The 26,333-nt window shown below is 40.7% G+C and overlaps 1 protein-coding gene and 2 non-coding genes across 3 annotated transcripts; 2 read left to right on the forward strand and 1 right to left on the reverse strand.

The window, feature by feature from the left end:
- Positions 1–2,651: 2,651 nt before the first annotated feature.
- On the forward strand, positions 2,652–2,755 carry LOC130952856 (small nucleolar RNA R71). Its single transcript, XR_009075031.1, has one exon. It is a non-coding gene; the product is annotated as a small nucleolar RNA R71 (small nucleolar RNA).
- A 13,717-nt stretch (positions 2,756–16,472) lies between these two features.
- LOC130949674 (uncharacterized) lies at positions 16,473–17,759 on the reverse strand. The gene has a single exon (XM_057878329.1). It carries the CDS (start codon positions 17,757–17,759, stop codon positions 16,473–16,475), a length of 1,287 nt encoding a protein of 428 aa, XP_057734312.1.
- An 841-nt stretch (positions 17,760–18,600) lies between these two features.
- LOC130952118 (small nucleolar RNA R71) lies at positions 18,601–18,704 on the forward strand. Its single transcript, XR_009074299.1, has one exon. It is a non-coding gene; the product is annotated as a small nucleolar RNA R71 (small nucleolar RNA).
- The last annotated feature ends 7,629 nt before the right edge of the window (positions 18,705–26,333 follow it).

The following is a 26,333-nucleotide window of genomic DNA, read 5'->3' on the forward strand; positions in this document are numbered from 1 at the left end:
GGTGGAAGCCTTTGCCTTCCCTTTCCTCTTTTTAGAGGTTTCTCCGGCCTTTGGTGCCATAATGGTTATGGAAAAACGAAAAAGCAACGCTTTTACCACACCAAACTTAAGATGTTTGCTCGTCCTCGAGCAAAAGAAGAAAGAAGGGAGTAGAAGAAGAAGAAATGAGGAAGAGGGAGATGGAGGTGTATTCGGCCAAAAGGGGGAAGAAGTGGTGTTTAGGTTGTGTGGAAATGAAGGGTGTAAAGAGGGGTTTATATAGGAGAGAGGGGGATGAAAGTTCGGTCATTTGAGGGTGGGTTTGGGAGGGAAAGTGGTTTGAATTTGAAGTGTGAGGTTGGTGGGGTTTTATGAAGGATGGATGTGAGTGGTGAAGAGAAAGATGGGATTTGATAGGTGAGGGGTTTTTGGGGAAGAGGTGTTGAGGTGATTGGTGAATGGGGGAAGAAGAGAGAGTGATTGTAGGGTCCTGTGGGGTCCACAGATCCTGTAGTAGGGTCCTGTGGGGTCCACAGATCCTGTAGTGTCAAGGAAAAGGCATCCCTGCACCAATTGGCACCAAAATCCACGTTTTGGGCCAATTCTGGCGTTAAACGCCGGGCTGATGCCCATTCCTGGCGTTTAACGCCAGGTTTTATACCTTTACTGGCGTTTAACGCCAGTTTGGTGCCCCTTTCTGGCGTTAAACGCCCAGAAAGGTGCCAGACTGGGCGTTAAACGCCCATCTGCTAGGCTGACTGGCGTTTGAACGCCAGCAGCATCTTCCTCCAGGGTGTGCTGTTTTTCTTCCTGTTTTTCATTCTGTTTTTGCTTTTTTCATTATTTTTATGACTTCTTATGATCATCAACCTACAAAAAAGATAAAATAACAAAAGAAAATAATTAATTATAAAACATTGGGTTGCCTCCCAACAAGCGCTTCTTTACTGTCACTAGCTTGACAAAGGTCTCTCATGGAGCCTCAGAAATGCTCAGAACCGTGTTGGACCTTCCCAACACCAAACTTAGAGTTTGAATGTGGGGGTTCAACACCAAACTTAGAGTTTGGTTGTGGCCTCCCAACACCAAACTTAGAGTTTGACTGTGGGGGCTCTGCTTGGCTCTGTTTTGAGAGAAGCTCTTCATGCTTCTTCTCCATGATGATAGAGGGATATCCTTGGGCCTTAAACACCATGGATTCTTCATTCACTTGAATGATCAACTCTCCTCCATCAACATCAATCACAGCCTTTGCTGTGGCTAGGAATGGTCTGCCAAGGATGATGGATTCATCCATGCACTTCCCAGTCTCTAGGACTATGAAATCAGTAGGGATGTAATGGTCTTCAACCTTAACCAGAACATCCTCTACAAGTCCATAGGCTTGTTTTCTTGAGTTGTCTGCCATCTCTAGTGAGATTTTTGCAGCTTGCACCTCAAAGATCCCTAATTTCTCCATTACAGAGAGGGGCATGAGGTTTACACTTGACCCTAAGTCACACAAGGCCTTCTTGAAGGTCATGGTGCCTATGGTACAAGGTATAGAAAACTTCCCAGGATCCTGCCTCTTTTGAGGCAGTTTCTGCCTAGACAAGTTATCCAGTTCTTTGGTGAGCAAGGGAGGTTCATCTTCCCAAGTCTCATTTCCAAATAGCTTGTCATTTAGCTTCATGATTGCTCCAAGGTATTTAGCAACTTGCTCTTCAGTGACATACTCATCCTCTTCAGAGGAAGAATACTCATCAGAGCTCATGAAAGGCAGTAGTAAGTCCAAGGGAATCTCTATGGTCTCAGTTTGAGCCTCAGATTCCCAAGGTTCCTCATTGGGGAACTCACTGGAGGCCAGTGCACGCCCATTGAGGTCTTCCTTAGTGGCGTTCACTGCCTCTTCTTCCTCCCAGAATTCGGCCATATTGATGGCTTTGCACTCTCCTTTTGGATTTTCTTCAGTGTTACTTGGGAGAGTGCTTGGAGGAAGTTCAGTAATTTTCTTGCTCAGCTGACCCACTTGTCCTTCCAAGTTTCTAATGGAGGATCTTGTTTCATTCATGAAACTTTGAGTGGTCTTTATTAGATCAGAGACCATGGTTGCTAAGTCAGAATTATTCTGCTTAGAACTCTCTGTCTGTTGCTGAGAAGATGATGGAAAAGGCTTGCTATTGCTAAGCCTGTTTCTTCCACCATTATTATTGAAACCTTGTTGAGGTCTCTCTTGATTCTTCCATGAGAGGTTTGGGTGATTTCTCCATGAAGAATTATAGGTATTACCATAGGGTTCTCCTAGGTAATTCACCTCTTCCATGGAAGGGTTCTCAGGATCATAGGCTTCTTCCTCAGATGAAGCATCCTTAGTACTGTTTGGTGCATTTTGCATTCCAGACAGACTTTGAGAAATCAAATTGACTTGTTGAGTCAATATTTTGTTCTGAGCCAATATGGCATTCAGAGCATCAATCTCAAGAACTCCTTTCTTCTGACCAGTCCCATTGTTCACAGGATTCCTCTCAGAAGTGTACATGAATTGGTTATTTGCAACCATTTCAATCAGTTCTTGAGCTTCTGCAGGCGTCTTCTTCAAATGAAGAGACCCTCCTGCAGAGCTATCCAAAGACATCTTGGATAGTTCAGAGAGACCATCATAGAAAATACCTATGATGCTCCATTCAGAAAGCATGTCAGATGGACATCTTCTGATTAATTGTTTGTATCTTTCCCAAGCTTCATAGAGGGATTCTCCATCCTTCTGTCTGAAGGTTTGGACTTCCACTCTAAGCTTACTCCATCTTTGTGGAGGAAAGAACTTTGCCAAGAAGGCATTGACTAGCTTTTCCCAAGAGTCCAGGCTTTCTTTAGGTTGAGAGTCCAACCATATTCTAGCTCTGTCTCTCACAGCAAAAGGGAATAGCATCAGTCTATAGACCTCAGGGTTAACCCCATTAGTCTTGACTGTGTCACAGATTTGCAAGAACTCAGCTAAAAACTGATGAGGATCTTCCATTGGAAGTCCATGAAACTTGCAATTCTGTTGCATTAGAGAAACTAATTGAGGCTTAAGCTCAAAGTTGTTTGCTCCAATGGCAGGGATTGAGATGCTTCTCCCATAGAAATCAGGAGTAGGTGCAGTAAAGTCACCAAGCACCTTCCTTGCATTGTTGGCATTGTTGTTGTTTTCGGCTGCCATGTCTTCTCCCTTGAAGAATTCGGTCAAGCCCTCTAAAGAGAGTTGTGCTTTGGCTTCTCTTAGCTTTCTCTTCAAGGTCCTTTCAGGTTCAGGATCAGCTTCAACAAGAATGCCTTTGTCTCTGCTTCTGCTCATAAGAAATAGAAAAAGAAGAAGAGAATGTGGAATCCTCTATGTCACAGTATAGAGATTCCTTGAAATGTCAGAGGAAAAGAGAAATAGTAAGAAGAAGGAGAAGGAGAATTCGAATTTTAATAGATAAAATTCGAATTGTGCATTTAGAAGGAGTAGTACTCCATAAATAGAAGGATGTGGGAAGGAGGGAAGAGAATTTTCGAAAATTCAATTAAAAAAATTTGAAAACATTTTGAAAAATGTTAATTGATTTTCGAAAATCAAAGTGGAAAAGAGATAAAGTGATTTTTGAAAAAGATTTTGAAATTAGAAATTAAAAAGATTTGATTGAGAACTATTTGAAAAAGATGTGGTTAAAAAGATTTAATTAAAAAGTTATGGGTTTAAAAAGATGTGATTGAGAAGATATGATTTGAAAACATTTTTAAAAGATATGATTTGAAAACAATTTGTAAAGATATGATTTTGAAAATTGATGACTTGCCTAACAAGAAAAGATATGATTGAAACATTTAAACCTCTCTCAACAGAAAAGGCAACAATCTTGTGATGTTCAATCAAATCATTAATTGTTGGTAAGTATCTTTTTAAAAGGAAGGAAATTGAATTTGAAAACATTTGATTGAAAAGATTTGATTTGAAAAAGATTTGATTTGAAAAACTAAGAAAAATTGATTTTGAAAACAAAATCTTCCCCCTGGCACCATCCTGGCGTTAAACGCCCAGAATGGTATACATTCTGGCGTTTAACGCCCAAAATGCACCCCTTTTGGGCGTTAAACGCCCAACCAGGTGCCCTGGCTGGCGTTTAAACGCCAGTCTGCCTTCTTCACTGGGCATTTTGAATGCTCAGCTTTTTCTGTATAATTCCTCTGCAGTTGGTTCTGAATCTTCAATTCCTTGTATCATTGACTTGAAAAGACTCAAATTAAAAATATTTTTGGATTTTTCTATTAATCAAAATGCAACAAGAATCAAATAACAATGCATGCAAGACACCAAACTTAGCAGTTTGTGCACTACTGACACTAACAATATGAGAATGCATATGAGACACACAGAATACTTCAAGTCAATAGAATTCAAAGATCAAAACAAGAAATATATGCATGAATTCGAAAATTATAACAAAAACATGCATTTGACACTAAACTTAAGATGAGACTCTAGACTCAAACAAGAAACATAAAATCTTTTTGGTCTTTTTATGGTTTTAAAAAATTTTTTTTTTTTTTTGTGTTTTTCGAAAATTAAGTGGAAAAAGGCATCAAAATTCTTAATGAGAATTCCAGGAATCAGTGCAATGCTAGTCTAAGACTCCGGTCCAGGAATTAGACATGGCTTCACAGCCAGCCAAGCTTCCAAGGAAAGCTTCGGTCCAAAACACTAGACATGACCAAAGGTCAGCCAAATCTTAGCAAATCACTGCTCCAAGAGCAAGATTGATACGAAATCAACAAGCTCTTGTGGTGATAAGTTGAAACCTCGGTCCAATCAGATTAGACATGGCTTCTCAGCCAGCCAGATTTCAACAAATCATCATGAAACTCTAGAATTCACCTTCAAGAATTTCGAAAAAAATACCTAATCTAAGCAACAAGATGAACCGTCAGTTGTCCAGCCTAAACAATCCCGGGCAATAACACCAAGAACTTGATGTTGTTGCCGGATCTTGGCATCTGATGTTACCACAAGCTTGCTCAAAACATGAACAATCCCCGGCAACGGCGCCAAAAACTTGGTCGGCGAAATTGTGAACAATACTTTTTCACAACTCAAATAATCCCCGGTAATGGCTCCAAGAACTTGGTGCGCCTAATACCATGGCATTACACAACTTCGCACAACTAACCAGCAAGTGTACTGGGTCGTCCAAGTAATAAAACCTTACGTGAGTAAGGGTCGATCCCACGGAGATTGTTAGTATTGAAGCAAGCTATGGTCATCTTGTAAATCTTAGTCAGGCAAACTCAGATATGTATGATGATGATGAACGAAAATAACATAGAAGTAAAGATAGTGATACTTATGTATATCATTGGTGTATGAGCTTCAGACAAGTGTATGAAGATGCCTTCCCTTCCGTCTCTCTGCTTTCCTACAGTCTTCATCCAATCCTTTCTTGCTCCTTTCCATGGCAAACTTGTGTAGGGTCTCACTGTTGTCAGCAGCTACCTCCCATCCGCGCAGTGAAAGCTAATGCAGAGCACTCTGTCACAGTGCCGCCAATCACCGGTTTGGTTCCCTCCCCTACCGGAATAGAATCACTCTTTTGCGTCTGTCACTAACGCCCAGTAGGTTACAGGTTTGAAGCACGTCACAGTCATTCAGTCATTGAATCCTACTCAGAACACCACAGACAAGGTTGGACCTTCCGGATTCTCTTGAATGCCGCCATCAGTTCTTGCCTATACCACGAAGACTCTGATCTCATGGAATGGCTGGCTCGTTTGTCAGACGAGCACTCGGTTGTCAGGCGATCAACCATGCATCATGCAATCAGAAATCCAAGAGATATTCACTAAAGCCTTGAATGCTTGTAGAACAAGAATGGTTGTCAGTCATCTTGTTCATAGGTTGAAGAACAAGTGATATCTTAGATAAAGAACAAGCGGAGTTGAATGGAAGAACAATAGTAATTGCATTAATACTCGAGGTACAGCAGAGCTCCACACCCTTAATCTATGGTGTGTAGAAACTCCACCGTTGAAAATACATAAGAACAAAGGTTAGGCATGGCCGAATGGCCAGCCTCCCAAAGGTCTAAGATAGCATAAAACAAAGATAGCTACTCAGATGTCGTCTCCAGACTCTCTGACTCTCTAGTAAAAGGTCCTACTTATAGAAAACTATTACATAGATGAGTAAATGACATAAAAATCCACTTCCGGGCCCACTTGGTGTGTGCTTGGGCTGAGCAATCAAGGAAATTCGTGTAGAGACGTTTTCTGGAGTTAAACGCCAGCTCCCATGCCAGTTTGGGCGTTTAACTCCAACTTTTAATCCTGTTCCGGCGTTTAACGCTGGAATTTCTGAGGCCGGATTGCTTCGCGGGTTTGGGCCATCAAATCTTGGATAAAGTATGGACTATTATATATTGCTGGAAAGCCCTGGATGTCTACTTTCCAACGCCGTTGAGAGCGCGCCAATTGGGCTTCTGTAGCTCCAGAAAATCCACTTCGAGTGCAGGGAGGTCAGAATCCAACAGCATCTGCAGTCCTTTTTGGTCTCTGAATCAGATTTTTGCTCAAGTCCCTCAATTTCAGCCAGAAAATACCTGAAATCACAGAAAAACACACAAACTCATAGTAAAGTCCAGAAAAGTGAATTTTAAATAAAAACTAATAAAAATATACTAAAATCTAACTAAAAGATATCAAAAACATACTAAAAACAATGCCAAAAAGTATACAAATTATCCGCTCATCAGTCACCATGGAGAGGAAGCATGAAGAGCTTCTCTCAAAACAGAGCCAAACAGAGCCCCCACAGTCAAACTCTAAGTTTGGTGTTGGGAGGCCACAACCAAACTCTAAGTTTGGTGTTGAACCCCCACATTCAAACTCTAAGTTTGGTGTTGGGAGGTTCCAACATAGCTCTGAGCATTTCTGAGGCTCCATGAGAGTCCTCTGTCAAGCTAATGACACTAAAGAAGCGCTTGTTGGGAGGCAACCCAATATTATATTTTGACTATTTTCTTTTGTTATTTTATGTTTTTTGTAGGTTGATGATCATAAGAAGTCACAAAATCAATGAAAAAAAGCAAAAACAGAATAAAAAACAGGAAGAAAAACAGCACACCCTGGAGGAAGAACCTACTGGCGTTTAAACGCCAGTAAGGCTAGCAGGTGGGCGTTTAACGCCCAGTCTGGCACCATTCTGGGCGTTTAACGCCAGAAAGGGGCACCAGACTGGCGTTAAACGCCAGAAAAGGGCAAGAACCGGCGTTAAACGCCAGAAATGGGCACCAGCCCGGCGTTTAACGCCAGAATTGGCTCAAAACGTGAGTTTGCATGCCATTTGGTGCAGGGATGACTTTTCCTTGACACCTCAGGATCTGTGGACCCCACAGGATCCCCACCAACCCCACCACCCTCTTTCTTCTTCACCCATTCACCAATCACCTCCATACTTCTTCCCCTCACCCCTATATAAACCCTTATTCACTTCTTCATTTTCACACACCCTAAACACTACTTCTTCCCCTTTTGGCCAAACCACAAAGCCATCTCCCTCTACTCCATTTCTTCTTCTTCTACTCTCTTCTTTCTTCTTTTGCTCGAGGACGAGCAAACCTTTTAAGTTTGGTGTGGTAAAAGCGTTGCTTTTTCGTTTTTCCATAACCATTTATGGCATCCAAGGCCGGAGAAACCTCTAGAAAGAGGAAAGGAAAGGTAAAAGCTTCCACCTCCGAGTCATGGGAGATGGAGAGATTCATCTCAAGGGTGCATCAAGACCACTGCTATGAAGTTGTGGCCATGAAGAAGGGTCAACTTTGATCAAAGGTTGGACCAAGTCCTCATAGACAATTGTGAAGAGGGCACTCAATGGAAGAGAAACTCAAGAGGGAAGCCAGTTCAACTGAGAAGGCATGACCTCAAGCCCATCACTAAGAAAAGGATGGAGCAAACAAGAGACCCCTCTCATCATGAGATCCCTGAGATGCCTCAAGGGATGCACTTTCCTCCACAAGACTATTGGGAGCAACTAAATACCTCCCTAGGAGAACTGAGTTCTAACATGGGACAACTAAGGGTGGAGCACCAAGAACACTCCATTCTCCTCCATGAAATTAGAGAAGATCAAAGAATTATGAGAGAGGAGCAACAAAGACAAGGAAGAGACATTGAGGAGCTCAAGCACTCCATAAGACCTTCAAGAGGAAGAACAAGCCGTCATCACTGAGGTGGACCCGTTCTTTAATCTCCTTGTTCTTTATTTTCTTGTTTTTCGAATTTTTATGCTTATGTTTGTCCATGTTTGTGTCTTATGATCATTAGTGTCTTAGTGTCTATGCCTTAAAGTTATGAATGTCCTATGAATCCATCACCTTTCTTAAATAAAAACTGTTTTTATTACAAAAGGACAAGAAGTACAGGATTTCGAATTCATCTTTAAAACTAGCTTAATTAGTTTGATGTGGTGGCAATGCTTTTGTTCTCTGAATGTATGCTTAAACAGTGCATATGTCTTTTGAATTTGTTGTTCATGAATGTTAAAATTGTTGGCTCTTGAAAGAATGATGAAAAAGGAGACATGTTACTGAGGATCTGAAAAATCATAAAAATGATTCTTGAAGCAAGAAAAAACAGTGAATACAAAAAAAAAAGAAGGAGAAAAACGAAAAAAAAAGGGGAGAAAGAAAAAGAAAAGAAAAAGAAAGAAATAAAGTTGTGATCCAAGGCAAAAAGAGTGTGCTTAAGAACCCTGGACACCTCTAATTGGGGACTCTAGCAAAGCTGAGTCACAATCTGAAAAAGTTCACCCAATTATGTGTCTGTGGCATGTATGTATCCGGTGGTAATACTGGAAGACAGAGTGCTTTGGGCCACGGCCAAGACTCAATAAGTAGCTGTGTTCAAGAATCATCACACTTAACTAGGAGAATCAATAACACTATCTAGATTTTGAGTTCCTAAAGAAGCCAATCATTCTGAATTTCAAAGGATAAAGTGAGATGCCAAAACTGTTCGGAGGCAAAAAGCTACTAGTCCCGCTCATCTAATTTGGAGCTAAGTTTCATTGATAATTTGGAGTCTATAGTATATTCTCTTCTTTTTATCTTATTTGATTTTCAGTTGCTTGGGGACAAGCAACAATTTAAGTTTGGTGTTGTGATGAGCGGATAATTTGTACGCTTTTTGGCATTGTTTTTAGTATATTTTTTGTATATTTAGTTGAGTTTTTAGTATATTTTTATTAGTTTTTAGTTAAAATTCACTTTTCTGGACTTTACTATGAGTTTGTGTGTTTTTCTGTGATTTCAGGTATTTTCTGGCTGAAATTGAGGGACCTGAGCAAAAATCTGATTTAGAGACTGAAAAGGACTGCAGATGCTGTTGGATTCTGACCTCCCTGCACTCGAAGTGGATTTTCTGGAGCTACAGAAGCCCAATTGGCGCGCTCTCAACGGCGTTGGAAAGTAGACATCCTGGGCTTTCCAGCAATATATGATAGTCCATACTTTTCCCAAGATTTGATGGCCCAAACCGGCGTTCAAAGTCACCCTCAGAAATTCCAGCGTTAAACGCTGGAACTGGCACCTAAATGGGAGTTAAACGCCCAAACTGGCATAAAAGCTGGCGTTTAACTCCAAGAAGAGTCTCTACACGAAATTGCTTCATTGCTCAGCCCAAGCACACACCAAGTGGGCCCGGAAGTGGATTTTTATGTCATTTACTCATCTCTGTACACCCTAGGCTACTAGTTCTCTATATATAGGACCTTTTACTATTGTATTTTCATCTTGGTTCTTCTGGTTCCCTCTCTGGGGCCGAAACCAATGATCACTCTTGTTCTTATGTATTTTCAACGGTGGAGTTTCTACACACCATAGATTAAGGTGTGGAGCTCTGCTGTACCTCGAGTATTAATGCAATTACTATTGTTCTTCTATTCAATTCCGCTTGTTCTTTGTCCAAGATATCACTTGTTCTTCAACTTGATGAATGTGATGATCCGTGACACTCATCATCATTCTCACCTATGAACGTGTGACTGACAACCACCTCCGTTCTACCTTAGATTGGGTGAATATCTCTTGGATTCCTGATACACGATGCATGGTTGATCGCCTGACAACCGAGTGCTCGCCTAACAAACGAGCCAGCCATTCCATGAGATCAGAGTCTTCGTGGTATAGGCTAGAACTGATGGCGGCATTCAAGAGAATCCGGAAGGTCTAACCTTGTCTGTGGTATTCTGAGTAGGATTCAATGATTGAATGACTGTGACGTGCTTCAAACTCCTAGCAGGCGGGGCGTTAGTGACAGACACAAAAGAATCACTGGATTCTATTCCGGCCTGACCGAGAACCGACAGATGATTAGCCTATGCTGTGACAGAGCATAGGAACGTTTTCACTGAGAGGATGGGAGGTAGCCACTGACAATGGTGAAACCCTTGCATAAGCTTGCCATGGAAAGGAGTAAGAAGGATTGGATGAAGACAGTAAGAAAGCAGAGAGACGGAAGGGAAAGCATCTTCATACGCTTATCTGAAGCCCTCACCAATGATATACATAAGTATCTCTATCTTTATCTTTATGTTTTATTCATCATCTATACCCATTTGAGTCTGCCTGACTGAGATCTACAAGGTGACCATAGCTTGCTTCATACCAACAATCTCCGTGGGATCGACCCTTACTCACGTAAGGTATTACTTGGACGACCCAGTGCACTTGCTGGTTAGTTGTGCAAAGTTGTGTAGTGATCACAATTTCGAGCACCACTGACTTCTACAGATTTTTCAAAAATAACCAAGCCCTTAAGCAATCTCCTTATGTCTGATACACCATTTATCTTTGATGAGAAGTGCATGCTTGCATTTGAAAACATGAAAAAGAAGCTATCTTCAGCTCCTATCATCACCCCACCTGATTGGAATTTGCAATTCAAACTGATGTGTGATGCATCTGATTTCACAGTTGGGGCAGTGTTAGGACAGAGAAAAGAAATTTTGGTGCATGTCATATACTATGCCAGCAAGGTCCTCAATGACACTCAACGAAATTATACCACTACCAAAAAGGAGTTGCTTGCAATAGTTTTTGCATTTGACAAATTTAGATCATACCTCATTGGCTCTAAAGTTATTGTTTTCACTGATCACACAGCACTCAAATATCTATTTGCCAAACAAGAGTCAAAACCAAGACTAATCAAATGGATCTTATTGTTGCAGGAATTCAACATTGAGATTAGAGACAAAAAGGGTATGGAGAACAAGGTAGCAGATCATCTATCCAGAATCCCTTGTGAGAAAGATGCTACACATGATACAAGTGTAAATGAGTTCTTCCCAGATGAGCAGTTAATGCTGGTTCACAAGGCACCATGGTTTTGTGGATATTGCCAATTTTAAGGCAACTGGTGACTTGCCTCCTGGAATCAACAAACATCAAAGAAGAAAACTCATCAATGATGCTAAATATTTCATTTGGGATGAGCCTTATCTCTTCAAGAAATGCTCAGATGGGATCCTTAGGAGGTGCATTTCAGAAGAAGAGGGATGAGAAGTACTATGGAATTGTCATAGTGCTAGCTATGGAGGTCATTTTGGAGGAGAAAGAACCGCAGCAAAAGTACTGCAATGTGGATTCTTCTGGCCCACTATCTTCAAGTATGCCAAGGAACTGGTGAGAAGCTGTAATGAGTGTCAAAGGGCTGGAAATCTACCCAAGAGAAATGAGATGCCACAGCAATATATTTTAGAACTCGAATTGTTCGATGTGTGGGGAATCGACTTCATGGGACCATTCCCAACCTCATATTCAAACAAGTGGGTGGAGGCCGTAGCAACCCCAACAAATGACAACGAGGTGCTCATAAACTTCCTTAGAAAGAATATATTCACCAGATTTGGAGTCCCACGAGCCCTCATCAGTGACGGAGGGAGTCATTTTTGCAATAGACCCTTGGAGACCCTACTCCTAAGGTATGGGGTGAACCATAAGGTTGCCACACCATATAATCCCCAAACAAGTGGGCAAACCGAGATATCCAACAGAGAATTAAAAAGGATCTTGGAAAATACTATGGGGGCATCAAGAAAGGACTGGGCAAAAAAGCTAGATGATGCTCTTTGGGCATACAGGACAGCCTTCAAAACACCAATTGGGATGTCCCCATATCAACTGGTGTACGGAAAGGCTTGTCACTTACCATTAGAGCTGGAGCACAAAGCCTTTTGGACTCTCAAGATACTAAACCTGGACAGCACCGCTGCTAGTGAAAAGAGGATCTTGCAGCTGCAAGAACTGGAAGAGTTTAGGTTTCAAGCCTATGAAAACACCAAGATCTATAAGGAAAAAGCAAAAAGGAGACATGATCTCAACCTGGCACCAAGAAGTTTCAAAGAAGGACAACATGTGCTTTTCTACAACTCTAAACTGAAACTCTTTCCTGGGAAATTCAAATTAAGATGGTTCGGGCCCTTTCTAGTCACAAAAGTCTCACCTTATGGACACATAGAAATCATGGAAGAAAGCTCAAAGAGGACATTCACTGTGAATGGGCAAAGACTCAAGCACTACTTGGGTAGCATGGGGGAAGACCCCAAACAGAAGTATAATCTCAACTAGAGAAACCACCGTCGAGCTAGCGACGCTAAAAAAGCGCTCTGATGGGAGGCAACCCAGCCTGAGGTAGTCTCTTTTCATTATTGTCTCAATAAAGGACTCAAGTAGAATTCTCCATATTGTGAGGAGCTAAGTTTGGTGTTGCACACCAAAACCTTCCAAGGGTGAATATGAAACTCTAAGTTTGGTGTTCCACCAAAAGACTCACCCTGAAGAGTGCGTTGCAACCCTTCATTGATAAAGCATATGCTCTAACAAATAGAGAAACTACTTGACGAATGTTTAATTTTGAATGCATTCTGAATAAAAGCACATGAGGTTTCTGCATGTATTTAATTTGTTGCATTAGGTAAAGAGCTAAGTTTGGTGTTCACACACCAAATTAAGTTCAGAAATTCACAGGCATACATGCATGCTAACTACTTTCTAAGTGCTTGGGGAAACAAGCAACTTCCAATGGTTTTACAGAAAGTCAATCAATCTCAGGAAGGAACCATACATCATCATCTAAGGAAGAACATCAAGGAAGATCCCAATACAAAGGGACATGAGCATTCCAATAAGTGAAAGGTGGTGGAGTTCTTTCTTAGTTCTATCATTTTTCAAGCTTTAAATAAGAAAAATTATGTATGAAATAGAACATGCTTCCATAGCAGCTTAGGACTTTTCAATTCTGTCTTTAAGATTTCGTTGTTTAGGTCTAAGTGTGTTGGTCTAGGCCCTAGCTTTCATTTTCATCTTGCTTATATGTATGCTTATCCTTCTAAGTCAATTAAAAAGAAAATGTTATGAAAAACAAGAGTGGAGTTATCTTGTGAAGTAAATTCTTAAGTTTGTGGTATGGTCATTGATTAGCTAAGTTGGTTCACCTACAAGGTATATAGGAAACTATATGCTCTAAATCACATGCTTGAAACACATTCTATAAGACTAACCAAAAAAATAAGATCCTAATAAGAAAAGAGAAAGAGCAATAATGGACTTTCAGCTGATAATCCCGGATTAGTTAACCCAAGTTACCAAGTGATAAGGCACCCCTAAGAGCTTATTCATCCAAGCATATCCCTTGCACATGAACACCACAGACACATGCCTCAATATTCAAACCATTGGTGCCTAGCATTATCTCTTGTTGTTCTTTCTCTTTTCTTATTAGGATCTTTTTTTTTGTTAGTCTCATAGAATGTGTTTCAAGCATGTGGTTTAGAGCATATAGTTGCCTATATACCTTGTAGGTGAACCAACTTAGCTGATCAATGACTATACCATAAACTTAAGACGTTACTTCACAAGATAACTCCACCCTTGTTTTTCATAACATTTTCTTTTTAATTGTCTTAGAAGGACAAGCATATATATAAGCAAGATGAAAATGAAATCTAGGGCCTAGATTAACACACTTAGACCTAAACAACGAAATCTTAAAGATAGAATTTAAAATTCCTAAGCTACTATGGAAGCATGTTCTATTTCATACATGATTTTCCTTAATTAAAGCTTGAAAAAGGATAGAACTAAGAAAGAACTCCACCACCTTTCACTTATTGGATTCTCATGTCCCTTTGTCTTGGGATCCTCCTTGATTGCTTGAGTCCCCATTTCCTTTGCGCTTTTCGATCAGCTACTTCCAGAAACCAGCATCCTCCATCTTCTTCTTCAATGCTTCCTTCTATTGTTTTACCTTTCCTTCCTCTTGTTCTATTAGGTCCTTGCAAACTGCATCATATCTTGGGATGGCAGGGTGCAAATTATGTATATTCCCAGCTACATAAGTTAACTTGGCTTGAGTGCTTATGTTAAACTCTTCCCGATGTAGCTGTCGTCCTTCATTGAGCACACTGAACTCGTTGAATGCTTTCATCTGAGACAACTGACGCTGGTTGAGTTCTTGAAGGCGCTTGTCTTGACGCTCTTGCCTTTCAGTTACTTGATTGATGGCTTGGGTGAGCTGGGAGTAATGCTCCTGTTGCTGCTCCATCAATTGTTTTTGCCACTCCCCTTGTTGATTCATCCATCTAGAGAGTGATTCTTCTTGTTGGTCCATTATTTGCATTTGAAGCTCCTTCTGTGCCCCTTGATTCTCCATGTATTGCCTAGACAGTGTATCAATAGTTTCTTGTAATTGGTGCATGTCTAAGGTGGCTGGGGCTTGCTCCTGTGGGTTTTGTCTTTCTTCCACTTGATGGGTTGGCCCCTTTCTTAGTCTTCGTTGAGGTAGGGGAGGTGCAGTGGCATGCATCCGTCGAAGAGTAATGGGGATGCCAACTTTTATCCACTCGGGGTTTCCATCTTCGAACACCACCCCAGCCTTTGTGCAAAGACGGAGAATGGTGCTGGGGTAGCCTAACCTTCCTCCAGAATTACTTTTCTCAGCGAACTTCCAAATACCTTAGGCTATGAGTTCATGAACCTTGATTTCTCCCCCCTTCATTATGTATTGCACCATTGTTGCCCTCTTAAGGTTTACCTCTGAGTTATTTCCGGCTGGGAGGATGGATCTCCTTACATTTTCAAACCACCCCTTAGCCTCAGGAAGGAGGTCTCCTCTTTTTATAAACCTGGGTTTCTTATGGGGATCTATTTCCAAATTTGCTCCTGGTATGCAAATGTCTCCCACAATCTGGTCATAGTTGGGGCTGCTATCTATCCTTGATTGATAGCTCTTTTCCGCGAATGGTATGATTTGTAGCTTTAGCACCCTCATGATGTTCATGGGACTAAAATCCACTGTCATCCCTCTTACGAAGCTTGTATAAGATTCATCTGCCTTATCATATCTGACCGCGTTTGCATAGAACTCTCTTACAAGAGTTGCATTTACTCTTGTGACCGGATCAATGAGGAGCTCCCATCTTCTTTTTTCCACCTTCTCTGCGATTTTGGGGGCACTCAGTCTTTGTGACTTGAATGCCTAATTCGTATATGATTTCTTTCTCAGCCATCCACCCGAAGTGTAATGCATGGTAAAAGGTTCTAAAATTCTTCTCATCAAAAGGAGGCCGCTCCATAGGCTCCTTTCCTTTTCTTCTTTTCGTGCTCAACGATGCCATGGGTCGGAATTGGTAGTGTGTAAAGTTTTGGAAGAATTTGGAAGAAAGAAGAATAAGAGATGGAATGAACAGATATTAGAATATGAAGAGGTATAGAGTGAGGGTCTTTTATATAGGAAGATGATAGGTAATTGAAGGGTGTGGATTAGTGGTACGACTTAATGGTGAACGGCTAGGGTTTAACATTGGATGGGCACAAGCATCACTTCTTTTATGAGGGTCTTGGTTCGGTCTCCAAAGCTATCCTTCTCCCAATGTTGCATGATAACACTTCCCAAGACACTCCCCTTGAAGGCAAGTGTGTAGTTCCATGGGTGAGGTGGCCGAACCCCTCTTCAATTGGTTGTCCCATCATGTTCCTCCAATATTCATTCCCAATTCATTGCAAGACAAAAGAAAAGAGGAATTAATTTAAATTGTGGTGGTAAAAGAGATTTGGAGGCTAGCCACCCCCCATTTTTTTTGTTTTTGCTTTTGACTAACTAAGAGCCATTCATGAATGCAAACCAACCGACCAATCAATGCCCATGCATGCAACGTTGGTGACACTAAACTTAGTTTGTGATCATATGGTGCAACAAGATTTGATTAGAACTTTCATAATATGGAGTGTGTTCAAGCCATTTTGGTGTGCCTTGAACACCAAACTTATCATTTACCATATGTTGCATGTAGAGATTTTTTTAGGTGTTTGTCAAAGTTGATTTAGAATCCATAAACTTTACTTTATTAACTAATATTAAAAATTAAAAAGAAAGGGTATAGAACATGGGTTGCCTCCCATGAAGCGCTTTTTTGGCCTTATTAGCTTGATGTTTGGCCTTCGTCATGGTGGTTGGTATTGTTTCAAATCTTCCCCTCTTGCAGTGAATCTGTTTCCATTGGCTTTGTTAAGAAGCTCCATATGTTCTAAGGACAGAATTTTGCTGATGGTGTACATTTGCGGTAGCTGCGATGGGATGGTGGGGAGATGAGGTGGGATAGGTGGAATATAGGCAGAGACCACTTCATCTCCTAGAGAGAAACCCTCTGTAGGAATCTTCTTGTTCCTCCATCCCCTTGGGGCCTTCTTCTTTGTTTCCCTTGATGTTACTTTGCTCCTTGTGGTTTCTTCTTTTAGGAGGGTCCTGTTGCTTGCCTCATATGACTCTGGTGGGTCTAGCTCCTCTTGGGTTACACTTGGCTGTTGCTCCTTCTGACCACCTTGCTTGTCAATCATCAGGGTTCTCAGGTGTGATGCTTGTGTTTCCATGCTTGTCTCTTTCATCAACTCCTTATTGTGGTCTTCCCTTGACTCTTTGTTATCATGATCTGCTTCTTGTGAGGGTTTGAAGACATTGAAGGTGAGGTGTTCATCATGTATTCTCAAGATTAGTTCTCCTCGCTCCACATCTATAAGTGCCCTGGCTGTGGCTAAGAATGGTCTTCCCAAGATGATGGGATGGATGTGATTCTCTTCCATCTCCAGGATAACAAAGTCTGTAGGCAGGAAGTAATTCCCAACCTTTACTAATACATTTTCAACCACTCCTATTGCCTTTTTTTGTGTTTTGTTAGCCAATTTGATGATTACATCCGTGGGTGTTAACTCATTGATTTGAAGCTTTTTCATGAAGGGCAGAGGCATTAAGTTGATATTTGCTCCCAGGTCATAGAGCCCTTTATCAATCATTGTCTCTCCTATAGCATAGGGAATGTGAAAACTCCCTGGATCCTTCTTCTCTGTAGGTGGCTCTGTTTGAATGAGAGCACTGCACTTCCTGTTCATCTTTATTGTCTGCCCACCCTTCAATGAAATCTTTTTGGCTAGTAGCTCCTTTATGTACTTGATGTAGGAGGGCATTTTCTGGAGGGCCTTAATGAATGGTATATTTACATCAAGAGATGCAAACATGTGGAGGAACTTTGAATACATTCTCTTTGCTACACCACCTTTGAGCCTTTGGGGAAAGGGTGCATATGGGTTTAGGGTCTCCCCTTTCTTTAGCTCCTCCCTGTGTGTGGGATGGGGTGCATGGTTTCTTTCTTCATGACTTTCCCTTGGAATGTCTTGGAGATGTTTTGTTTGTGTGTGCACTTCCTCCACACTCCTCTCATCACTTATAGTGATCATCTTGCATTCTTCCCACCTTACTTTCTTTGTTTCTCCTCTTGGGTTCTTCTCTGTGTCACTTGGGAAACTATCAGTGGATTTGGGAAACTGTTGAGATAGATACCCCACTTGGGACTCCAGCCTCTTGATGGTGTCTCCCTGGTTTTTTATGTTGGCTCGCACTTCATCCTTGAACACTCTATTGTCTTGGACTTCTTTTCATATTTCTTCAAGTAGAGTCTCAATTCTGGAGAGTCTATCCTTGGTTAGTGATGGTGGGTTGAGGTTAGGTGGTTGAGAAGGGTGATTAGGTGGGTGTTGATAGGATCTCTGTGAGGTATGTTGGTAAGTTGCATTGTTGTTGGGATTGTGGTTGTGGTGTCTCTGGTCTTGGCCTTGGTCTTGTTGATTTCCCAACCCAAAGTTAGGGTGGTTTCTCTAACCAGAATTGTAAGTTTTGGAGTATGGATCACGGACCTGCCTGAATGAGTTTCCAACATAATTGGCTTGTTCCCAGTCACCTTCTTCTCCTGCATTTACTCCTTCTTGAGCTGGTGATGAAGTGATGACTGATGCAACTTGGTTTTCTTCCACCTTCTTGGTAAGATCTGCTAGCTTCTTGGTGATCATCTTATTTTGAGCCAGCAATGCATCCATGTGGTTCAGCTCCATTACTCCTTGAGTGTTGCTTCTTTCAGAAGCATAGAAGTAGTCATTCTCAGCCACAGTCTCTATGATATCTATGGCTTCTTCAATGGTCTTCTTCTTATTTAGAGAGGCCCCTGATGAATGGTGTACGACCTTCTTTGACTCATAAGAAAGACCTTCATAGAAGATTTGTAGTTGAACCCATTCATTGAACATGTCTGGTGGGCATCTTCTTGTTAAGTCCTTAAACCTCTCCCATGCCTTATAGAGAGTTTCACCATCTTGTTACCTGAAATTTTATACCTCAGCTCTCAACCTATTAATTCTTTGAGGAGGGTCGAATCTTGCAAAAAACTTATTTACCACGTCCTCCCAATTTGTTAAGCTCTCCTTCGGGAAGGAATCCAGCCACTTAGATGCTTTGTCCCTGAGTGAGAAAGGGAACAAAAGCAATCTATAGACATCCGGATGAACACCATTAGACTTCACAGTGTCACATATTCTTAGGAAGGTGGTTAGATGTTGATTGGGGTCTTCTTGGGCACTTCTTCCGAATGAACAGTTGTTCTGAACAAGGGTGATGAGCTGGGGTTTTAATTTAAAGTTGTAGCATGTATGGTGGGCTTTTGGATGCTACTTCCATAATTTCCTAGGTTTGGATTGATGTAAGAGCCTAGAACTCTCTTTTCTTGCCCAGCATGATTCTCATGGCCTTTTCTGGCATGGTTGTGAGCTTCTTCTTCATGGTTGTTTTCCAAGTTCTCCTCCATGTTTGTTTCAAAGTACTCTTCCTCTTCCTCAACACCAACAACTCTTTTCCCTCTTACTTCCCTCCTTAATCTACGGAGGGTCCTCTCAGGTTCAAAATCAAAGGAAGTTGAAGCTCTGCTTTGTCTCCCTGTCATACAACTAACAGAGCACACAGCAAGAAAAAAATGAAGTGATTATTCTTGTTAGAGTGATTGTTAGTGTGAGTGGTGCAAATTATCAAACAGTTAGTGGGTTAGTGAGCAGAATTGTAAGTAAATTCAAAGAAAAAGAAAACAACGAGGGGATAGGGGATGAGGAAGAAAATTAATTGAAACTAAGAGTAAATGACTAAGCAAATTAAACAATAAAAAGAAAATGCTCAATCTAGTGAACTTCCAACTTAATCATTGTCGATACAAAATCAATCCCTGGCAACAGTGCCATAAACTTAATGCACGAAAACTTGTCTCTCAACAAATTTCCCTTCGGCAAGTATACCGAATTATCGTCAAGTAAAAACTCACAATAGATTGAGGTCGAATCCCACAACGATTGATTGGTCAAGCAACTTTAGTTGGAAGAGTGTGCTAGTTGAGCTAAACAGAATGTAGTTGAGATTTGCAGGAAATTAAACTGCGGGAAAGTAAATTGCAGAAAATAAAGTATGGGGATTTGGGAAGATGAACATGGAAATAAATGGCAGAAAGTAAAGAGAATGGGTAAGACCAGAGATGGGGGATTCATTGGGCTTAGGAGATGTTGCATTCTCTGGATCAAGTTCATTCTCATCTCTTCCTCAATCAATGCATTCATTGATCTCCTTGGCAATCTTAAGTGATTGGATCCTAGTTCCTTGGCAATCCAATCTCTCTAAGCTTGAACAATTGCCCAATTCCTTTATTTAATTGCTCATGAGAAGAGATAAAATATGGTCACTGATTATACCACATGTATTTCAAAATCAAAGTGTTGGGAGGATTACATGTCATTATATCTGCCCAAACCCCAATTTGGTCCAACATGAGAAAGCATTTCTAGCATGATCTCCTCATCCCTTTTCCAAGGCTCAGAGGAGATCCAATTATGGAGAGTTTCTTTTCCAAGACAGCTAACCAATTAGATTAAGATCGAAAGCTTTCTAGTAAATAAGGAGAAAAGAAAGAGGAAGAAGAATGAAAACTATAATTGATCCATCAAATTACAACAGAGCTCCCTAACCCAATGAAAGGGGTTTAGTTGTTCGTAGCTCTGGAAATGGAAATGAAAAAGGGTAAAACAGAATACATGCAGAAAGTAAATATACAGAGTGTAGTTCTCCAAAAGTGCCAAGCCTCTCTATAGTTCAAAACTACCCCTATATATACTACTCTTCTTGATCTTCTAATGAGTTCTTCAAGTCTTGGATATGGTCCTTTGATCTTGAGTTGAAGCAGTTACAATCTTCAGTGGGCTCAACTTTGTTTGCAAAAAAAGTGTGAGTTAGGCATGGGCCTTAGTTAGGACGTTAGTGGCATTAACGTTAAGTGAAGATGTGGGTTTGAGAATGTTAGTGACAATCACCTTTTCCACTAACGTTCCAACCTAAAATGATCAACGCTAGCTTTAACGTTAGTGGCACTAACGTGACCACTAACGTTGCCTTTTGGTCCTTTGCAAACGTTATTGGGAATCACCTTTTCCAATAGCGTTGCCTTGTGCACCCTTTTCCTACATTAGAGTTCACGTTAGTATAACTAACGTGACTCCTAATGTGGGCATGCCTAAGCTTCGAGAGCGTTAGTGACACTTACCTTTGTCACTAATGCTCCAAACGCCCATCCCTCTCACGTTAGAGTTCACGTTAATTAGATTAATGTGGTAGTGATTGCCATCTCCAACGTTAGTGACAAAGGTGAGTGTCACTAATGTTGGTGATTAGTTCTTCATCCCACGTTAGAGTTCACGTTAATTGTATTAACGTGACTCTTAACGTGGCTTCATTCCTTCGTGGAACGTTAGTGGCAACCACTTTTACCACTAATGTTGGAGCTCCTCTTCCTCCTCTACGTAAGCTACCACGTTAATGTAGTTAACGTGGCAACTAACATGGACTATGATGGTTTCGAAGGCGTTATTGGCGATCACTTTTTCCATTAACGCTACAAGCTTGTCCCCATTCCACGTTAGAGTTCACGTTAATTAGATTAATGTGGCTGCTAACATGGTTTCTTCTTGCTTCCTTTGTCTTGAAATCAAGCAATTAAGGTGCATTAAAGCTCTGTTCTAAGTCATGAGATTATGCATCATCAATTTTATCTTACAATTCCTGCCTAATCCTCATGAAATCATGTAAAGTTCACAATAATTGTTTGAATCAAGGTGTAAGTGTATTTTCATCCAAAACTTGCCTATTTACTAAGAAATTGCATGAAACTACCCTAAAATAGTAAAGAAAAGGTCAGTGAAACTGGCCAAGATGCCCTGGCATCAACATGTAATCCTCCTAACACTTTGATTTGGAAATACATGTGGTATAATCAGTGACCATACTTCATCTCTTCCCATGAGCAATTAAATCAAGGAATTGGGCAATTGTTCAAGCTTAGAGAGATTGAATTGCCAACAAATTGGGATCCAATCACTTAAGATTGCCAAGGAGATCAATGAATGCATTGATTGAGAAAGAGATTAGAATGAACGTGATTCGGAGAATACAACATCTCCTAAGCCCAATGAATCCTCCATCTCTGATCTTACCCATTCTCTTTACTTTCTGCCATTTATTTCCATGTTCATCTTCCCAAATTCCCATTTAAGATTCTGCACTTTATTTTCTGTAATTTACTTTCCCGCCATTTAATTTCCTGCAAATCTCAACTACATTCTGTTTAGCTCAACTAGCACACTCTTCCAACTAAAGTTGCTTGACATATCAATCCCTGTGGGATTCGACCTCACTCTATTGTGAGTTTTTACTTGACGATAATTCGGTATACTTGCCGAAGGGAAATTTGTTGAGAGACAAGTTTTCGTGCATCAGGCACGCACTAGTACCTGTGCGTCCGCACTGGTCTGTGCATGGACACAATTGCTGACATTCCTCCTGTGCGTGGGCACAGACCTGTGCGTCCGCACAGGTCCTAATTTCCATTCTGTCCTGAGCATGGGCACAAGTCTTGATTTTTACCCTGCCCTGTGTGTGGGTACATACTTGTGCGTGGACACAGGTGCTATTTTTGACCGCTGTGCGTGGGCACAGGCTGAGATGCTTTTCTCCTTTGTTTTCTTCATTTTTTCTCTCTTTTTACATGCTTTCTTCTGCTTTGACCAACCTATTCTTATCTCTAGGACCTGAAATCACTCAACAAACATATCACTGCATCGAATGGAAGAAAAGTGGGATTAAATTGTTTAATTTAAGCACAAAAATGCATGTTTTCACATTTAAGTTTAATTTAGGGATCAAACACAAAAGTATGTTATTTTAATGAATAAGTGTGAGTTTATATGATGAAATCCATCCAATTCAAGCTAAAATATATCGTCAAATATGGACTCATCAACCTTCTTCCATCGTCGGGGATAACGTAATAAGATAAATTCTTGTTTATTATTGTGAATTGATTAACTAGTCTTGTTTGACGTTCTCCCTATGTGAAGATAACATTATACCTTCTTCCAATTGTTGGAGTTGACTAAATAGGAGGAATTAATCATTGTATGACTAGGATAGAAAGCCTATATTCTCAACCCTTGCCATGAATATCTCTCTCTATTACTTGCTTTCTTTAACTGATTGCTTGATTTACTTTTCTTGCCCCTTTACTTTCTTACCAATTTCAAAATCAAACCCCCTTGTTCTTCATAGCCAATAATTGATCACTTCGTTGTAATTCCTTGTGAGACAACCCGAGGTTTTAATACTTCGGTTAATTTTTATTGGGGTTTTTACTCGTGACAAAAACCAATTTAAATTTGATGTGAGAGTTGTTTGTTGGTTTGGAGCTATACTTACAACGAAGTAATCATTTTCTAAAAGAGAAAATTTAGACCGACGATAAATTCTCCGCTATCATTCCTGCAATCCATTCTCCTTAATGATACTACTCAAATTGCCACAGACAAGGTCAAATCTTTCGGATCAGAGAATTCTGAACTTATGTCTCGAGAAGTCCCCAACAAAGTCGTGGATTAGCCATCTAAGAGATGTATAATCAAGCTAGAAGTTCAATGCTTTCAAGTCATGTATTCACACGAATCCAAGAAGACACGGGTGGTTGTCAGGCACGCGGTTTTAGTATAAAGAATGAAGACGATCGTCACGGGTCACCCTATTCATCATGTTGAAGAACGAGTATACATCTTAGAATTGATCAAACACGGATTAAAGAGAAACAGTAATACTTTTATTAATTCATAGAACTCAGTAGGGCTGTGATGACAAGTCATCATATACCCATTTTTCAAGCTAATTTCACTTGTTTTATTAGTCTTTATACACTTTCTTGCATCCTAAGTAAGTGATTTGGAGTGAAAATGCATAACTTCTTTAAATCAAGCAACCACCATGAAATTAATGTTAAATCATAAGGTTTAAGCTAATTTTAATTGAATTTTAATTGATTTATAAGCCTTATGAATTTAGTGATACTTGGAGTGGTTGTTTTGGTTTATTGTAGGTGAAGAAAAGAATAAAAGAGAAAAGCGTGACCAAAGGAGAAGAAAGTGTGGTCAAAGGAAGGAAAAGTGTGCCGCATGCAATGGGGGAGGCAAACATTGCCCTCCACAAGGGCACACTGCCCTCTAGGAGGGCAACATAAGGGAACAAGGCATAAAAGGCAACTCTGCCCTGCCCACTACAAGGGCAGAGAACAAATCTGTGCCTTGGAATCAAGAAGAAGAAAATGTTGCCCTGCCCTCCACAAGGGCAGTATCGGGCTCACAAGGGGAGAAAATCAAAAGAAAATGTCTCCAAATGCTTGCCACAAGAGTTGAACACGGGACCATGAGGAAGCAAGGAACTAAGTTTCATTACCGTGCCAAGAAAGCCAAAGAAAATGAATAAGCGTGTGTAGCAGCCAGGATTCGAATGCGGGACTTCATTTTGGAAACACTGCCCTGCCCTCCGCGAGGGCAGGGCAGCATTATGTTGGTGCATGACTCTGGCGCACCAAGGCTCGATTCTGGCGCACCATGGCATGATTCTGGCAGCATCAGCACGCACCGTGGCACTTCTCTGGCGCACCAATTTTTCCTGCCCTGCCCTCCGCGAGGGCAGGGCAGCGTTCTGTGCACCAAGACCGCACCAGCCCGCACCAAGCCGCACCAAGCACCATTTTCTGCCCTGCCCTCCGCAAGGGCAGGGCAGCCTCCTGGGAGCTATTATTTTTGGGCCGAAAATTCAATTAAAATTCCAATTTAATTCATTTCTTCACCAAATCAAAAGCCCATCCAAATCCCAAAATCCAAGAATAGAAAGTGTATAAATAGGAGCTAGTTTGATGTAATTAGAACTTTAGCTTTGCTTTTGAATTTTGCAATTTCTTTGAGCTTTGAGCTTTTGCACTTTCCTTGAGAAACTTTACTGAGATTTCAGAGAATTAGGGAGGAGAATTGTTCTTTCTTCTTCCTCGTTCTTGCTTGGGTCTTTTTAATTTCCTTGTTTTGATTCTTGGGTGTTAAGAATTGAGGAAATTCTGTCTCAATCTCCACTCAAGAACTCTTTAGTTTCTTTTCTGCATAATTGAATCCATTTACAATCTCTTTACTGTTTCTTCTTCAATTTCTTGTCAATTGCTTTGAGAACTTGGATCTAGGAAGGTAATTGAGATCTAGGCTTTGCTACCTAGTCTCTGGAGACCTGAGATCCCAATTTACTTTTGGTTCTTCTGTGAACCTCTGCTGCATTTTATTTCCTTACAGTTTGAATCCTAATTGTTTCTAATTCAATTTCTGCTCTATTGATTGTTGCAATTCACTTTCTCTTGTTTAAATTCTGCAATCCCTGTCCTCAAATCCCTTTTATATTCAAGCAATTTATATTCCTTGCAATTTAAGTTACTGCAATTTACATTTCTTGCACTTTATGTTTCAATCATTTACTTTCTTGTTCTTTAAGATTCTGCAAGTTTACTTTCCTGCTCTTTAATTTACTGAAATTTTCCCTTCCCTCTTTACATTTACTGTCATTTACTTCCTGTTAAACACAAATCACTCAACCAATACTTGATTCGCTTGACTAAACCAACCACTAAACTAAAATTGCTCAATCCTTCAATCCCTGTGGGATCGACCTCACTCATGTGAGTTATTATTACTTGATGCGACCCGGTACACTTGCCGGTGAGTTTTGTGTCGGATCGTTTTCCGCACATCAAGTTTTTGGCGCCGTTGCCGGGGATTGAAATAGATTGACAATGATTAAGTGAAGTGGAGGTCTAGATTAAGCACTTTTTCTTTTCTGTTTCTCTAACACACTAACTGTTTGAATTTTTGCTTAAACTAACTAAAACCTCATTCTAGCAATAGATTGAAGTTTTATTGATTTTCTGGGTCTGTGTGTTTATTGTTGTGTGTTTGTATGTCAGGTACAGGAAGATCTTCCCCTGTCCTCTCTGAAATTGACCAAAGAACTCTTCGAAGAATAAGAAGAGCTGAAAGAGGAAAGAACGTTATTGGAGAGGAAGAATCTGAGGAGGAATTCCAAGAAATGAAAGGAGATCCATCAAATCCTAATCAACCAGAAGGAGGAGCCAATAATAATCAACAACAAAGAAGAGTACTGGCGTCATACACATTTGCAAATGCTAGACACTGTGGGAGTAGCATTCTTCCCCCTAATGTCAATGCAAACAACTTTGAACTAAAGCCACAACTCATCACTCTGGTTCAAAACAACTGTTCTTTTGGAGGAGGACCATTGGAGGACCCAAATCAACACTTATCCATCTTCTTGAGGATTTGTGACACTGTTAAAACCAATGGTGTGCCTCCTGACAGTTACAAGTTGTTGCTCTTTCCATTCTCTCTCAGAGACAAAGCCACTCAATGGCTAGAAACGTTCCCAAAGGAAAGAATCAACACTTGGGATGACTTGGTGAGCAAGTTCCTTGCCAAATTTTATCCCCCACAAAGAATCATGTTCATACCCTGACCGAGCTCTCCAAACTCGGCAAGCTGATCGAGAGTCCGACCTCGCCTCAAGGCTCAAGCCCGAGG

This window comes from Arachis stenosperma, chromosome 9 (genome assembly GCF_014773155.1).
Source record: "Arachis stenosperma cultivar V10309 chromosome 9, arast.V10309.gnm1.PFL2, whole genome shotgun sequence".
NCBI lineage: Eukaryota > Viridiplantae > Streptophyta > Magnoliopsida > Fabales > Fabaceae > Arachis > Arachis stenosperma.